The sequence below is a fragment of the Megalops cyprinoides genome, chromosome 1 (assembly GCF_013368585.1).
Source record: "Megalops cyprinoides isolate fMegCyp1 chromosome 1, fMegCyp1.pri, whole genome shotgun sequence".
NCBI classification, from domain to species: Eukaryota; Metazoa; Chordata; class Actinopteri; order Elopiformes; family Megalopidae; genus Megalops; species Megalops cyprinoides.
In genome coordinates this window covers 7,765,425-7,783,013 of record NC_050583.1, presented here as the reverse complement: position 1 = coordinate 7,783,013, position 17,589 = coordinate 7,765,425, and the positions used below count along the sequence as shown (strand labels likewise).

Sequence of the window (17,589 nt, the reverse complement as noted above, 5' to 3'; positions counted from 1 at the left end):
AGCACCCCTGCCATTCCGCTCACCAAGATCACATCTTCCGAGCAACAAGGAACAAGCACTGAAACGCCTCTGCTCACTCCGAAAAACACTGGAGAGAAAACCAGAATTAAAAACCCATTACATTGAGTTCATGCAGAAGATGATAAACAATGATCAGGGTGAGCTTGCACCACCTCCTGAGGGAGACAAAGAACACTGGTATCTGCCGACATTTGGTGTTTACCACCCAAGGAAACAAGGGCAAATCAGAGTCGTCTTTGACTCAAGCGCTGAATGCGAAGGAGTATGCCTCAATGATGTACTCCTCAGCGACCCAGATTTGAATAACACCTTGCTAGGAGTGCTTCTGAGGTTTTGAAAAGAGCCTGTAGCAGTAACAGCAGATGTGCAGCAAATGTTTTATTGTTTTGTAGTCAGAGAAGACCACAGAGACTACCTCTGCTACCTCTGGTACGAAGATAAAGACCTTGACAAGAGCATAGTGGAGTACAGGATGAAAGTGCACGTGTTTGGGAACACACCATCACCTGCCGTTGCCATATACTGTATGAGAAGAGCCGCTGAAAAGGGTGAAGCAGAATATGGCTCTGACGCAAGACAATTTGTGGAAAGACAGTTTTATGTTGATGATGGGCTCACCTCAGTTGCCACGCCTGAGGAAGCAATAGACCTCCTATCAAGAACCAGACAGATGCTGGCAGACTCCAACCTGAGGCTACATAAGGTAGCATCTAATAGTGAACAGGTGATGGAAGCCTTACCTGAGGAAGATCGTTCAAAGGACCTGAAGGACGTGGAGCTCGGTGTAGATCCTCTACCTCTTCAAAGAGGTCTGGGGCTCTCCTGGAGCCTGGAGATAGAGATGGTCTCTGCTCCTTCTGGGAACTTCAAAATGGCTGAGTTGCATGGGAAACAATGGAAGCAAGTCCAATGTCTAGCTGACACCTTTTGGAAGACATGGAGGAGAGAGTACTTGTCTACGCTACAGAGCCGCAGGAAATGGACTAAGGAAAGGCCGAACATCAAGGTTGGGGACATTGTTCTGTTCAAAGACAGCCAAACCCATAGAAATGAATGGCGAGTGGGAATTGTTGTCAGAACTCTGCCAAACTTAGACAAAAAGGTTTGCAAAGTAGAGGTTAAGATAGTAAAGGAAGGGACTGCTAAAGTGTTTTTGAGACCAGTCTCAGAAATTGTTGTTCTGCTTTCTGAGTAAACTTAGAATAAAGATGTTTGTTATTAGATTTTTCCTTAAATTTTGGTTTGAGTAGTGGTATAATGATATTATACCAAGTGGGGAGTGTGCTGCCTTTCATAGAAATGCATTCATTTTGGGTTATTTACATTGATAATTGAGTTGCGTTTGTATGTACTGCCACCTTGTGCATGTTTCGTAACCCCGCAGTAATATAAGTCGAAAGTTTAGATTTTGCTTCAGTCAACCTCAGTTCATATTGCTGAATACGAGCCATCGGAATCTTTAGTGCTGTCTTTCTGTTTGAGCTTTGGACATTATTTGTCTGTAAGTACCGGATTTGTGCTTCAATGTTATGCTGTCATGGGACTGTGCTGTTTCTTAGTTTGCTAGCTAGTTAGCTAGTTTCCTAGTTATGCTAGCTATCGCGATTAGCATTTTCATCATTCTGTGTTAGATGTATTTTAGTTGCGTGTAATATATCATGTATGCTTCATGCATGATTCACGTACATATTTCTGTTTGTGTGTTTTGTTGCAGTTTTACAGTATTACAACTGGGATACTCAATAAACGTCAAGAAAAGTCAAGCCTTGTTGGATTTATTGGGATTCGAGTTATTGTTAGCTAGCTGTCTAGTGCTGCCTAGTCACAACGCAGTACGAGGGAAGCATTATATATATATATATATATATATATATATATATATATATATATATATATATATATATATATATATATATATATATATATAGGGAAACGTGAAATGTTGCATAACGCCTTGCAATTATGAATGTCTAAACAATGGGCTTCAGTTCATTTTACTTTACAATAGATCGCACTTTTATGTTGAAATTTGCACACCTGATGGCCACCGGGAATTTGGGCTTGCCTCATAGATTTCGTTTTGCCTAGTGTGGATAGTGTGGTAGTGTGCATAGTGTAACATTGAAGTGGTCAATTACTCTAACTAACCGTAATTCATAGCTGTATTTAGTTGTACTGAGACCTACTACACCTGCTGGAAGGTGTTTTATGGCGACAACTTTATTACCAGGTAGATGTACCTGGTTAATTTTTAGCAGATTGTAGTTAACTATCAGCTCATGGAAATACGCCTATAATCTAAATCACTGTTCAGCGAGGTCCATTTGTGGCGGGCTCTTTTTGGCGCTTTTTTACCGCTTCTGTTGAGTTGGAACGAATGACTCGGCAAAAACGCGCCTTGAATCCAGCGAGCGAATCAGGTGGGTATCCAGAGAATCTGTACGTGTGTTGATATTCTAATACGAAAAAGAAGTTTGTATAATATGTAATGTTATTATGTTCTGTATTCTGTGTACATAATGTATATCTACATGTGCAAGGTGTACATAGTCTGTGTAGGTCTGTAGTATCCTTCTATGTTGGTTTTGTGATGGTGTTCTCTTCATGTTAAGGCAGAGACAGTCGGAGCACAAGTATTTCTTTGTATTGTTAATACACATGACAATAAAGGTGAACTTGAACTTGAAGTTTACAAGGAATAGTTTTGAAACCTTTTACAATCATTTGACACACGCTAGGCAGGCCAGCTATGTTGACATTTGAGAAACTATCGTAGTAGATGGGGTTCAGCTAGCTAACGTTATGCTAGCTAGCCTGGCCCTTCTAGAAGTTCCAGGCGTGGATGTAGCTAATAGTTAGCTTTCCTGCTAATTGGTGGTTCCAGGTTTGTCGTTGTTGTTGGATTGGGTCCCAGTGACATAATCACTTTCCGCTAGGGTTTAGGTTAGGGTTACCATGAGGATTAGGGGTTGTGTTAGATAACCCCTTTTTGGACAGTAGATAAAATGACATAGAGCACATTGGAGCAGGTCTTAACGCATCCCATTGTAAAACCAAATCGCATAACTTAGCTAAAATAATATATTGTACAATGTTAGTGTTACCTCCACTAATTGAATGTCATTGATACAGGTATCTACATTGTCTCTTGTAGTTTGTTAGCTAGACTGTGGTAACGCACGAGACGAGTTTTGAAATAAGAGGCTCCCATCCTGCTCGCAGCGTCTTAGCAGGTTTCGATTTCTCAGTTTCTCGTACGGTCGGTTTCGTATTCACAGATTTATCTGCAAATGAATTCCCCTTCTCGCAGTGTTTTTTTTTTTTGCCCAGGAAATCTATGCAGCAGCGCCAATATTTATTTTGGGTTTCTGTATAGATTTTGTTTGACCTATTATCACGCGTAGGATCCCCCATAAAATGTGTGTCGTCGTGTCCTCTCGGGCATGGATTTTTCCCGGTATTTACAACAACTCTTTAGAAATTGAGGGATAGTACCTCTGCTGGAAGTGACGTTAGGTGGGGGCAAATATCTCTATTAAGGGTATAGTACGCAAGAAAATTACTTTAATGCAAAGGACCCGCTCCCGTTGTTTTCCCACTTTTGTCACTGTGTTAAACAAAACTCCTTCAACTCATACATACTGCTGCTGCCCATCTCATCTGTAACTACATGAAACACTGATGTCATTCTGATCTCCCTCTGCTGGCTACTGGTGACCTTTTTGGACAAGTATGATTTTACACATGCAAGGAATTTGACTCTGTTCACAGTGTTTCTCATAGTGCTAAACGTCGTAAAACGTCAAAGTGACAACAACAAACACACACTATACATAGAATAAGGACCGGGTGAATGAGGTGTATGTGAACAGCCAGTGCACAATGGCATGAGTTAAAGTACCCATGACTGCAGGCTGTGGATCTGTACAACTATTAGTTATATACAACTATTGTGCTGTGTTAGATACAGCTATTGCACAATGAGCATGAGATAAAGTGTACCTGAGCGCAGGCTATGGATATGTACAACCATAGTTATACAACTATTAATAAAATACTGATATTAATAAAGTACTCACTTGTAGGGGCAAATTGAGGACAGAAGAAAGTTCCTTTTTCAGTTTGCAATACTGTCATCCATGTCACTGCACTATTATGAGGAAAAATGCTTAGAGCAGGTTTTCAAAAATGGGGATTTGGATTTACCCATAAAGGAATAAGCTTAGTAAGCCATTGTCCTAACAGCTGTACAAGTTTCATAACTCATTTTGATCCATTATTTTATCGGTCTTTACAGACTATCATTAGCCCATCACATTTAGGTATCTCAACCAAACAGTCTCTTCTTGAGAATATGCAGTGACACGCCGCAGTTTTCATTAACATTAAGGAGTTGTTAAATTGAAATACAGTCTGATTTTGTGTTTGTTATGCATACAACTAGGCAGTGTTCTATTGTATTTTGTAGAAGGTTAATCTGTTACATCCTTTATATTACTGACAACTTGTGTGCATGTCTCCATATCGCTTTCTGCAACTCCAGCAAGAGGAACCTGCTTCCAGTTCCATTCCAGTTCTGTGCAGTTTGGTGTGTTAGCCACTGTTCTGTGGTGGTAACATGGAACGACAAAATGACAACATAAATGCAGAGTGATTGAGTGCTTCAAGATAGCATCCCTCGCTTTTCCTGATGGGAAGTTGGTAGTACATAACATAATCTGAAATAATGCATTTGAATAAGTTACATGCACTGTTAACCCCCCATTAGAATAATAACAAATGTTCAGTTTCTTATAATTGACAGCAGGTGTCTCTGCTCAGCTACTGCATTTAAAATTAGGAAGACTTCACTTTAATAATGTAGCCTGTTGACTAGTGGTCTCCACTCCTTGTTCTGGAGTTTTACCACCTTGATTACATATCATCCGGAAGCATCTGTTTCTGGAGTTGAAGGACCACCTGGTAACCACAGAAAATTAAACCTCTGGTGATGCAAAAGTACAGGCAGACTGTGCACTGCTTTTGCAGAGCCAATTTTGCATGTACTTGTGATGTTTTCAACATATTGAAAGTGACAAGCCTCCTGTACACAGCAAAACAAATAGAATGTCTATGTGTAAAAATGACCATTATTCAGCGGAGAATGAGGTAAGCCCATATGGCTGCAGTTTGCAGCTTTTGGGTTCTAGGGTTTTGTGTGGCCCTCCAGTTCAGCACATAACAGGATCTTTTCCTCTTAACTTTTAACAAGCAGCTGCATATAAGGAGAAAGCAGTGTTCACTTTCAATGCAGTTGAAACCGAAAAATTGAGTGTACTTTGCTCCACAGTTTGTTACACTCGCAAACCGTTAGCACTATGACTGACATTAGTTCGTTTTTCTGTCTTCCATCAGTATTCCTGAGCTTCTCGTGAGTCTACATCAGAAGGGCTAAGTGTGACACAGATTTCAGCCTACAAAGCAGGACATCTGGAGGAAGAAACCCTGGTGAGCTGATGGTCAAAACCATGAGAAACGATTAGTGGGTCACACACTTGACACACACTAAACCATGAGGACCGAGCACTTCCGTGCTAGGGTGAAAAATAACGAGCGATTTCTCACACCAATATAAACCCAGATTGAAAATCGCTGATGTACAGTATTCTGGGTAACATTGGACGCCTCCACACATGCACTTCTTGGAGTCATTCGAAGCCTGATATTTGTTGCTGTGTTTGTAAATCAATGTTTTGGATGTAGTGCTAGAAAATGTTCCATAAAGTTCACATTATAGCAGGAGGTACCTGTATGAATGTGGCCGTTGTATTATACTAAGAATGAGAATGGGAGTGAAACGAGGAATGGTTATATATGGATTTTGTTCCTCTGTTATTGTTGGGTGCACTACAGAAACAAGCTCTCAGCAATTTAAATTGGTGTTTAAACACGATCAAATGAACAGGAAGAAATCTGACTTAAACTACATCTGGTCTCTTGGGATGTGCGCAAACACACTAGAGCATTGTCAAGTGCAGGACTGTTAAAGGCTGTTAAAATATAACTTAAAAGATAAACAAAAAACGGTGCATACCTTTTTTCCATTGTTTCATGTTTTTTTTTTAAATTTCTTATTAGGGGTATGGATAAATACTAAGAGGGTTGTATGTGAAACAAATCGCCAAGACACCACAGTCCAGGTCATGACTGACAATCACTCTTTTGGTGTATTTTCTTTCTAAGGATGGCGCATGCTCAGGACCCACCTCATGAACACAGCGCTCCACCTTCTTACTCCGTCACAGCAGAGAATGGAAGCAGTGCTGTGGTACCCCACATTGCAAACAACACTTTTATTGGTCCTGTTTTCTTCAACAGCCCTGTAGTTCTCCTTGGTAGGGAAGGTACAATATTTGTCCTTTGTTTTGATTCTTAAATATACTTTCTCACTTTGCTATTAGGAAAGTAAGACCTGCTCATGAGATTATATGCTTTGTCCTCAAACACTACGTATCATCACAAAAACAAGTTGATGCGCTTGATGTAAGGACAGTTACATACTTTTGAACCACCAAGTGAAACCAAGTGCCATGTGCAAAAATGGGAAAACTAGGTCTTCATGACTGAAAACGTCCTATTTGGAATAAAGCAAGCTCTTCCCTGTGCAGGTGAAGGTGGAGGAGAACGGAATGTGCGGAAACGCTCCAGGTAAGTGTTAGTTCAGCCCTGTAAACACCTGCGGCTCACCAGGATGTATTCTCTATTACTATGTTAATGACATATTTGACCTGGATTAGTGGCGGGGCTTCATCTGATTTCCCCGCTAGTGGAGTGGTACTAGGGATGCAACGGTACACTGTATTTTGTCGAACCGTTCGGTACTCCCCCTACGGTTCAACACGCACACGTGAACCGCCATAATACGATATGCCTGTCATTTTCCTATAATTTCCAAAACTTGCTTATTGCACTGCAGACTACACGTGCGTTGTACACTCAGATCCACAGAACGTCTCTGGAGCCTGTCAGAATTTCCCTGGAGCCTATCAGCACTCTGTATGTAAACACAAGCTGGAGAAGAGAGGGGAAACTAAAGACAAACATTCTCGCGTACGGTCACACTGGTGTGATTTGCCGTTTAGCGCGTATGCTAAAAAACGGTGCGATCTAGGGAAGAAACGGTTGCCGGTAAAATTCCTGACGGTTAGTATTACCGTTTCAAATTTTAATTATCATTAAAACCGTGGTTGATTACCGCGCTTTGAAAAACTCACGTTAAATACTGCCTAGCATCAACCAAAGTTAGCAAGTCTCCCAGACGCAGGTGCGCAGGCGCAGCATGCAACGTGGGTTTGTTTTGCGTCAGTGAAAACAAGGCGGAAGGCAGTGACAGCGCTCCGGAGATATAAATGTTCATACCGTTTCATCTCTAGTGCGATTAGAGCACTAGATTGGAAAAATTCTGGCTAATTTTATGTTTGTGGGAACAGCGATTTAACATTAAAAAGTACAGCAAATGCTAACTGAAAACAATGAGAAGCTTAATAACGCTAATGAAAACACAAACCATGTAACGTAACAGTCGCTCTACATAGCATAAGCATACGTTACTATGCAAAAGGGTTAAAGGGTGATGCGTTTTTATTTTTTTCTATAAAGAATACTGAAACCGTACCGGTACCGTGACCCAAAAACCGCGATACGCACCGAACCGTGGGCCCACTGTAGTTTTACATCCCTAAGTGATACTGCCATTTGTGTCATTGTGTCCCACTGTTGTCAGCAGTGCTGTTGTGCTGATCATCTCTGTATTTAAGAAGAAGGAAATGTCTAACATTTCAAACATTCCTTTGCTGTTATCTGCTGTTTAGGGAATCCCCAGTCACTGTAGATGTGGCCACTGACAGCAGCCCTGTGAGGAAGTGTAGAACCGTGGATTCCAGCTCTGCATCCATAGTAGCACCGGAGAAACTCAGGAACTATGGTATGGGCACCACTGAGACAGAACAGTGAAGGAGATAAATACAGGCCTTCACTCACTCTCCTGACTCTGTCTGCAGCACTATTTAAGCGTTTGTCTGACTTTCATCACTTGTGCTCACGCTGTCAAAATCTGAAATATGTTTGTTACTGATTTGTGATTTCTGATTTTGGTTTGCCTTACTGCAACCAGACTCTACGTCCTTACAGTTCTAAAGGAATGTCCCACCTCAGCTGCTGAAAAACCCACAATTAGTAACAGAAACAAGCAAGGAGTAGTAGTATTAGTAGTATTTCAGACCATACAATTACTGTGAGAGATGTGGAAATGTGAGCATTATCACCCATTGAAAATTAGTTCTAATTTGGATGATGTTGGTTCTCCAGTGATGTGGAGCCACATAATGTATAGTTGTGTGTTTTACAGGTTGTGTTGTGGGAAATATGCCTGATGGTTCTGCTTGCTTGTTTTATTGATGCAGAATCACATAAAGGATTGCTGCTATGTACCTTTATTGTATGAGGTGCCCCCACTCCAAACAGGTGTACCTTCACTTTGCATATGTAGCGGAGCTGAAGCGTAAAGCCTGAGGTAGCGGGTAGCAGGTAGCCGAGTGGTTGCAGCGGCTACGTCACTCCCCCTGAGACCTGGTTAAGTAGCGTTGTCGCCGACAGGCTAACGGCAATTTGCCTTTAGCTCAACTGGCAACGACGCTGGCTTTAAGGGGTTGGCAGCGAGCAGTAAGAACCTCGGTTCGAAACTCGCTCGCTCGCCGACCCACGTAACATCACATCAAATCTAATACACAACGCAGTAAGAGACCACCCGTTACACATATATTGCAAGATAAATCTTTCATACAGTGGTCACCACCAGCGGGTCTAGCAGAAGTTCTGCTACACTGTTGTTATCACGGTTAAGGTTTGTTGTGTGTTTTACAGAAGGATGGCAAACTGTTCCTGTTTTATCTGGTTTATTTACTTTGTTACCATGTTGCTTTTTAGCTCGCCTTGAAGAGGTAAAATTTAGTGATCAGAACATCACTTAGAAACCTCAAAGAACACAGTAGAAGAGCAGTAGTGGCTAGACTAACATTTCTTTCCACTTAGTGGGGATCTTATTCTTCCTCAGTGGGTCAGATTGGACCGCTTGTAACTCCTAAACACAGTCATTTAGGTTAAAACTACATGTTCACAAATTCCCACCAGACATAGTCTGAAGTTTTTTTCATTAAAGGGTCAGAATGGTTCATCTCAAATAGAATGACCCATGATAAAGAACACTCTGTTGCAAACCCTTTAGTTAATGTTTTATTATCCCTCCCTGTTTCATTTTACAGTGAAAAACGAACTTAAACGGTGTCTTTTGGAGAAGTTTGAGGACGTATATGAAGGTATTCCAAAGGCAGGGAGAAACATCTCTGTCAACAAGATTTACACAAAGCTCCTCATCACAGGTGAAAGTGACAGCGCTAATGAACACGAGGTGGGACAGATTGAGAGTGCATCCAGGGCACAGACCACACGAAACACTGGCATCGACTGCAATGACATCTTTGAACCCCGGCCAGAAGAAAGCAAACGCATTAAAACTGTCCTCACAAAGGGGATTGCTGGCATCGGCAAAACAGTGTCTGTGCAGAAGTTCATTGTTGACTGGGCAAAAGGAAAAGCCAATGAACATGTTGATTTCCTATTTGTTCTTCCTTTTCGGGAGTTGAATCTGATAAAGGATGAACTCAGTCTAATTGGTCTACTTCAGAAGCTTCACTCTGGAGTGGAAGGGATTGAACATGTTAAGTACAATGACTCTGAAGTCATTTTGATCTTTGATGGTTTGGATGAAAGCAAACTTGAACTAAATTTTAAAGAAAATAAGATATTATCTGATGTTACAGAATTAGCATCTCTGGACATCCTGTTGACAAACATCATTAAGAGGAGTCTACTTCCCCATGCTTTCCGCTGGATCACCTCTCGTCCAGCAGCAGCCGGTCTGATCCCTTCTGATTGTGTCCATCGGGTGACAGAGATACAAGGGTTTCAAGATGAGGAGAAGGAGGAGTACTTCAAGAAGAGACTATGTGATCAGAAACTGGCTGATGCAGTCCTTTCTCATCTGAAGTCATCAAGGAGTCTCTACATCATGTGCTACATACCAGTCTTCTGTTGGATTTCAGCCACTGTCCTTAAGGACATTTTGAGGAGAGTAGAAAATGTGAAAATCCCTACAACTCTGACTCAGATGTACACAGAGTTTGTGCTCCTACAGACAAGCATAAAGAATCAGAAGTATAGGGGTGATGAGTCTGACTGTCTGTTGTCTGAGCCAGACAGAGATATCATTCTGAAACTTGGACAGTTGGCTTATCAACACCTGGAAAAGAACAGTCTAACATTCATTGAAAAAGATGTGAAAGACTGTGGTATCGATGTCAAAGATGCTGCTTTGTACTCTGGAGTTTGCACAGAAATCTTGAAAGTGGAGTCAGTGAGAGACAGGAAGGTTTACTGTTTCATTCACCTGAGCATTCAAGAGTTTTTTGCGGCTTTATATGTGCATCATTTATTGGAAAAAAATGACATAGGATTACTGACATCTTTTTTCAAAATAAAATCAGAAGCTTTAACCGGCCAAGTATCTTTGGTCGACTTGCTCAAAGGTGCAGTGGAGAAGGCTGTGAACAGTGAGAAAGGACACCTTGACCTCTTTCTTCGCTTCTTATTTGGTCTCTCACAGGATTCCAATCGGTGTCTCATTGAAAACATTCTGCCACAGACAAACAACTCGGAAAGCAACAAGAAAATAACTCAGTACATCAAGTCCTTGAAGAGAAGGAACATTTCCCCTGAGAGATACTTAAACCTCATACATTGTTTGGTTGAGCTTGGAGTTAATGGCCCCTCCTTTGTGAGTGAAATACAGATGCAGGCAGGTTCAGGTTCCACTAAGCCACTCTCACCCTATCAGTGTTCTGAATTGGCATATGTGCTTCGGATGTCGGAAGAGGACCTGGATGAGTTTGATCTGAGGAAATACAACATACCAGAAAATGGTCTGATGAGACTGCTTCCTGTTATGAAGAACTCCAGAAAGGTTTTGTAAGTAATTATAATGATAATTATGATTATAAAGTTGGGGCGGATGGTTGTTTCTCAGAACAGTGGTGCATCAGGGCAGGTGTACTATAAGGTCCACTTATATTGTACTTACATAATACGGGCAGGTTAACACGCTGATACTTGAGGGTCTGTCTGCAGGTCTAATAGTTGCATTTTATTTCACTGTGGTTCGTTCATAATACTGCATCTAACTCGCATGGTGTCACGCGAGTTCATTGGCACGGAGCTGTTGTCGCCAACTGCAGTCCCCTCACCAACCACCAGGGTTATGTCCCTGAAAAACCCACAGTTGACAAAGGCACACTTTTGTACTCTGTACTCCTGTACAAAACATTCCTCCCCAGTTTATTTACCACAGTTTAAAGTGTAATGACTAGGTAGGTGAGGTATTGAGGGATTTCATATTGAATGCTGTGGTAAAAATGCATGGGTTGAGTTAGTAAAACTCTGAACTTCATGTCCTGAACTAACTCTAAGATAAAGACTTCTCCCCTTTTCATAGTCACATTCTTTTTAGGGAATGTTGCATTTCTTTCTAGTGGAGTGTAAATTAAGGGTTGGTTTTATGGTCAACTCATGTATTTATCCGGCTTCATTAATATTCTGTGGCAAATGGCCATCTCTTGCCTTTTTTGCAGTCTTTGCGACCGGAGTCTCTCATCGGACGCCTGTAAAACTGTTTCTTTGGCTCTACAGTCACCTAATTCAAAACTGACAGAGCTGGACCTCAGCAACAATGATCTGGGGGACTCTGGAGTGAGACACATATGTTGTGGATTGATGAGTGCTGAGTGCAACCTCCAGACACTGACTCTCCGCCACATTAACCTGGGACGTTTTGGAGTGGACCTGCTGTGTAAAATGCTGTGCAGTGATCACTGTAAGCTGCAGACGCTGGACCTCAGCAACAACGACCTGGGAGACTCTGCAGTGAAACTGCTCTGTCCAGCTTTGAGTTGTCAAGACTGTAAACTACAGACATTGAGGTGAATGCAACTTTTGTAGAAATATTTGAATTTCATGATCAAATGTCACTTTCTTTTTTTTTGGTAATGTTTCACGGAAAGAGTATGGCCTACATTCACAAAAAAAATCTCACTGAATAATGAACATTAGGCTAAAAGATTCAAATGTTCATAGGTGAAATTGTCATTGTAAATTGGCATAAATTACGCTCGTGTTTTCATGCTAGTCTTTACATACTCAACTTTAAAAATGGCACTGCTGGTGTGCAAGTGAATTAAGGAAGAATTGCAAATCAGTGCTTCTGTTAAGTTCCTCTCGTAGCAGAAAATCCAGTAATAACCAAATATTGAATTGTAATCTACTATGGCCTTGTGTCTGTACAGCTGTTTAAACAGAACTTGTGATCATAATTTCCCATAAAGTCCATAAACACATTGTAAATGAATACAGACCCTTATCATTTAAATTGTTGTAATTGCATACGCCTGCTTGTAACCTTTACATTTTTAAGAGAATAGTATATGTTCAAATTTTCACCAGCTAAACAAAAAACAACAACAAAAAACTGAGGATTTTTTTTAACATGTTCCAGTTCTTGTTTTGATGTTGATCCAAAGCTTTCAGGGTGAAGATCTGTCATATGCTTCCTCTCTGCAGGCTGTCAGGGTGTCAAGTCACACAGGCAGGCTGTGCTGCTCTGGTTTCAGCTGTGTGTTCAAAGCCCTCCCACCTGAGAGAGCTGGATCTGAGCTACAATCACCCAGAGGATGCAGGAGTAGAAAGACTGTTCACTGAAATGCAGAGCAGAGGATGCAAACTGAAGTAAGCCTGAGCCTTAGAGAGAGAGAGGCAGGAAGAGAGAGTGATATAAGTAATTAGAAATTATGTATAATTCCCTCACTTCATGAACAATCTGTCTGTTTGTTCTCATGGCTTTTCTGAAGCGTGGACCATGGCGGGGAGTGCAGAACCAAGCCAGGGCTGCAGAAATGTAAGTATGTTTAAACTGCAGAATATCATTCACAGATATTCACACTTTTCTCTCCCTTTTTCATAGGTTTTGTCCATTTCTTGTTATTCTTCTCCAGCATTCTCTCTCCTCGTCTCTACTTTTTTCCCCTCCATCACCCAAATGTCTGCATGTTCTTTAGATGAGCAGGCTTTAGTGGATTTTCTCAGTGATGTCCCTGATAGACACAAAAATCTGAAATCTCATGCATTCCTGTAAGCATATACTAGGGGCGCAACAGATCACAAAACTCACAGTTCGGACTGGATCATGGTTTTGAGTCACGGATCAGATAATTTTTCGGATCAGCGAGAAAAAAAGGGGGGGGGGGGGGCAAATATAACTTTGTTTTCCATTTATTACCTAAAGAACTTAAAGAACACTGAAATCAGAATCAGAATTTCTTTATTGTCACTGTAACCTGTACAACGAAATTTGAGTGCAATCCACAACAGTGCAAAGATCAATAAAAAAAATAGTAAAATAATCTATAAAAATAATTTAAAAGTAGACTGTAAAAAAAGTAAAAAAGGTAGAATATAAGTAAAAGCACCCAGAGATATCTACATTGAAAAAATTGCACAGATCAGAAAGATTGCACCGATCCCTTGTTGCAACGAACTTTTGAAAGCAAGGAACTTTTGCCCATGTTCTTAAATGAAAACAACATTCAAGATGTCCAATGTTTAAATAAGATCTTAAAATATTCAATACTCAATTGTTAAATTAAAGTGCAATATGAGCGCTTGTTCTGCTGTTCTTCGGCTGTGTCCGAAATTGCCCCCTATTCACTATATAGTGCAGGTATATATACATTTTACACTTGAACGTTGGCCTTAACTGCCAGCTAGCGAACATTAGTTTCAAATAATTTGAACTGATGAATCTGCATGCTAGTTCTTTCATTAAATTAGATAGTGATAGCTAGATAGGTAGTGGTATTATGTAGCTAGCAGGTTAATGTCAGTTGCAACTAGCTAGTCACTTAGCTAGCTAGCTACCTGGCATAGTTAGACACAAAGATGTTCATACAAATGTTCAGATAAACTTGCAAACATAAAACTATATCCAGAAAGTTATTTATTGTATGACTGTGAATAGTGAATGAGTGAGCGTTTTCGGACGCAGCCTTCATCTTCGCAACGCTTCTGCTAGGTAAGGTTGCTGGTTTTTAAAATGGCGCTTATATCATTGCACTTTTCATCTTTGCAACTCTGCATCAAGCTTCAAGGAATTATTACTTTAAAAAGTAACAGCGGCAGTAAAACTGTATTTCACACTATTAATATGCTGCTTTTTAACTGAACGCGAATTGCTTTCCTTGCGCAAGTTTGATCGCTTGCCTGAAAAAATGAATAAGTGAATGTGAATGAATAAGTGAATGAATAAGCAAGCATTTTTGATTGCCAACACTGCTAGCAAGTTGCTGAAGAGAGGGGGCGTGGCTTCTAGCCCTACTTGAAGGTGATTGGCTTTCGCCAGGCAAATTTTTGCTCGAGTTGAACATTTTTTAACTCAAGCGAATGCTCATTTTGCGTCACTCGCAGTTTCGCTACAATTAACTCCGCCCATTCACCTCCTGCCATTGACTTCTCATGCATTCACGTCGCTCGTAAATTTCGCTTCACATTCAGTTAAAACGCAGCTTTATGGTTAAACTTTGCAATTAATCCGAGGTTCACATGCGTGCCGAACCGTGGGGGGGGATCCATACGGATCACGGATCAACTACAGTCCGTTACACCACTAACATATACACACATATACACTCACAATATGGACAGCGGATGTACCACCTAGGACTGCTGAGGAAATTCAGGGTCCACCCAGTGATTCTGAAAACTTTGTATACCGGGGCTATAGAAAGTATACTGACTCAGTGCATCTCAGTGTGGTACGCAAACTGTTCTGTCCGGGACTGCAAAGCCCTGCAGAGACTGGTGCGCTTAGCTGAGTGCATTTCCAGGGCTGCCCTCCCCTCTCTGCAGGACACCTACACCAGGCGATGCAGTACCAGAGCTATCAAAATTATTAAGGACCCCACCCATCCCAGTAACTGCCTGTTCAGCTTGCTGAAATTCAGAAAGCACTTCCACAATCTGATGGCCAAAACTGAGAGACTTCTGAGAGAGCTTCTTCCCCCCAGGCCATCAGACTCCTGAATACGGACATGCCCGCCATACTAATCTTGAACACAAACTCAGGACTTTAATGATGTGGTTGTTACTTTCCTGCACTTGGTGCGTTCTAGTCTTTATTCTTATTGTACATATTTTTTCCTTTTATCTATTTTTAACTATTTTTATCTCTCCTATTTTGCACAGTCTAAGGAGTTGGACCAGTTTTACATTTCACTACAAGTTGTATACTGTTTATAACTGTGTGACAAATAAAGTTCTTGAATTGAATTGAACAATAGACATAACTCTTTTAGCTTAACCTTCCATGTTACAAAACATGTATGAAGTTCAGTACAGTAATTATACAGCTGTATACACTATACAGTGTATTAAGATCTCCTGTAATTGTTTCCCTTGCAAACTAGTGACATCAGTGTGTGATCATTATAATCATTATAATAGGAGCATCATTATTAGATGCTCCTATTTCCTGTTTCCTTCTTATTTATGTACTAATAGACATTAAAGCAACAATTTTGGCAACGATCTTCACAGATCTTAATTGTTCTCTAGTGGCTTATAAGATATCTAGGGGTCCCTTGGATGATGTCATTAGAGGCGGGTCTGACTTACAGTTGTGGTGCACTGTGGAACTTGTAGTGTGAAAAACGCTGGCAGTAGTGTGAAAAACACTGGCAGTGCAGGAATGTATCGGAGAATTGCATTCATCTCGCTTCAGATACAGTGGACCACCTTGCTGTGTTTTTCTTTTATGATATTTTCAAACCCTTAATGACAAAACTGGTTAATCTGTGAGATGGTCAGTAGCTTGAAGGTGATCATTAGCTTGAAGCACACATTAGTTTCCTATCTAGACCCAGAACATCTGTATTATTGCAACTGATGTATTTTTTTCCAATACCAATTGTTTAATTTGCTTCTACTTTTGCCTCATTTTTCTTAATGCTTCCTACAGCTAGTCTGTATTTTTCTTCTGTGTTCTCATGCGGCTACATTGTGTTGTCTAGTGCGATTCCTGGTTATAAACTCGCATCCCCCACTTGCTCCTTCTCCTTTATCCTCCCCCTTGTCTCCAGATGCCTGCCTGCTTGAACTGGACCCCAACACAGCAAACAAATACCTGTCTCTGTCTGAGGGGAACACAAAGGTAACGAGGGAGAAAAGCAAGCAGCCACATCCTCATCACCCCGACAGGTTTGATGGCCCTAACCAGGTGCTGTGCAGTGAGGGTCTGTCTGGAACTCGCTGTTACTGGGAGGCTGAGTGGTGTGAATCTGAAGTCCACTTAGGGGTGACCTACAAAGACATCTGCCGGAAAAGTGCCAGTGATGAAAGCCTCCTGGGACACAATGAAAATTCATGGAGTTTATGTTTTGGAGAAAAGTGCTCTGTATGGCACAAGGTGAAAATCGCAGAGATACCTGCCCCTCCTTCCAACTCAGGGAGAGTAGGAGTGTACCTGGACTGGCCAGCCGGCACTTTGTCTTTCTACAGCGTGTCCTCTGGCACAGTGAGACATCTGCACACTTTCCACACCACTTTCACTAAACCCCTCTACCCTGGCTTTAGGGTGTGGTCCGGCTCTGTGAAACTGTGCCCTGGAGGAACGCCTGCATCCTCCTAGGCCTCTCGCAGTCATGAAATCTGGGTTGAAAGTTAACGGTCATAATTACCACTGTACTGCCTGGGGGCAGGGAGGTTAATCCTCACTTTTTGCTCTTAACAGAATAATAAGCACAGCGGTTCTCATGTCATCATTTTTTAAATCATGTTACGTGGTTATGTTTTTTTTTCCTCTCCTGTACAGAAATGGCAGATTTCAAGTGTTGGTTTCAGCAGATGCAGGCCATTTGATTATAATGTTTAATTCATCATTTAAATGTATTATGTGGGTTATTAAGTGTATATACTGTGAATAAATAAGGAAAAATATATTTTGAAAACAAGGGAAAAACAGCTACGACTTTTTTTCAGACAGAAATATGGTTACCACGAAAGCCCTAGTCCTCACATTTATATGCCAACTGTAAATGTGTATAGTTACATTCTTTTATGTACTTAGTAGATGCCCTTATCCACTGCTGGATAGAAAAAATATGTAACTTCATCAAAAATCACATCCTGCACTATTGTCTGTGCAGGCCTACATAGTCTTACCTTTTTAACGTCTTGCCAGGTTAAAGAATGCTGGCTGTGATGACCTCAGCGGTGTTTGTTCTCAAAGTGATTCTGTTGATATTGTCGGTCATTATGATGTAGACCTAGAAACATTGTCCTCTAGATCAGGGGATCATACTGGTTGCTTTCTCCATTTTCCTTCCTTCCACTCCCCGAATATAACCTCCTGGTGCCGGCCCGAGGCAGATGGGC

General features: G+C 41.1%; 2 protein-coding genes across 2 annotated transcripts; both read left to right on the top strand.

Annotated features, from left to right (window-relative positions):
- The first annotated feature begins 6,244 nt into the window (after window positions 1-6,244).
- On the top strand, window positions 6,245-12,895 carry LOC118787348 (protein NLRC3-like). Its single transcript, XM_036542884.1, has 5 exons — window positions 6,245-6,328; window positions 6,669-6,708; window positions 9,321-11,077; window positions 11,908-12,089; window positions 12,727-12,895. Exons 1-5 carry the CDS (start codon window positions 6,245-6,247, stop codon window positions 12,893-12,895), a joined length of 2,232 nt encoding a protein of 743 aa, XP_036398777.1.
- Window positions 12,896-14,854: 1,959 nt separating this feature from the next.
- Window positions 14,855-16,843, top strand: LOC118787308 (stonustoxin subunit beta-like). The gene is made up of 2 exons (XM_036542828.1): window positions 14,855-14,867; window positions 16,296-16,843. The coding sequence occupies exons 1-2, from the start codon at window positions 14,855-14,857 to the stop codon at window positions 16,841-16,843; spliced, it is 561 nt and encodes a 186-aa protein (XP_036398721.1).
- The last annotated feature ends 746 nt before the right edge of the window (window positions 16,844-17,589 follow it).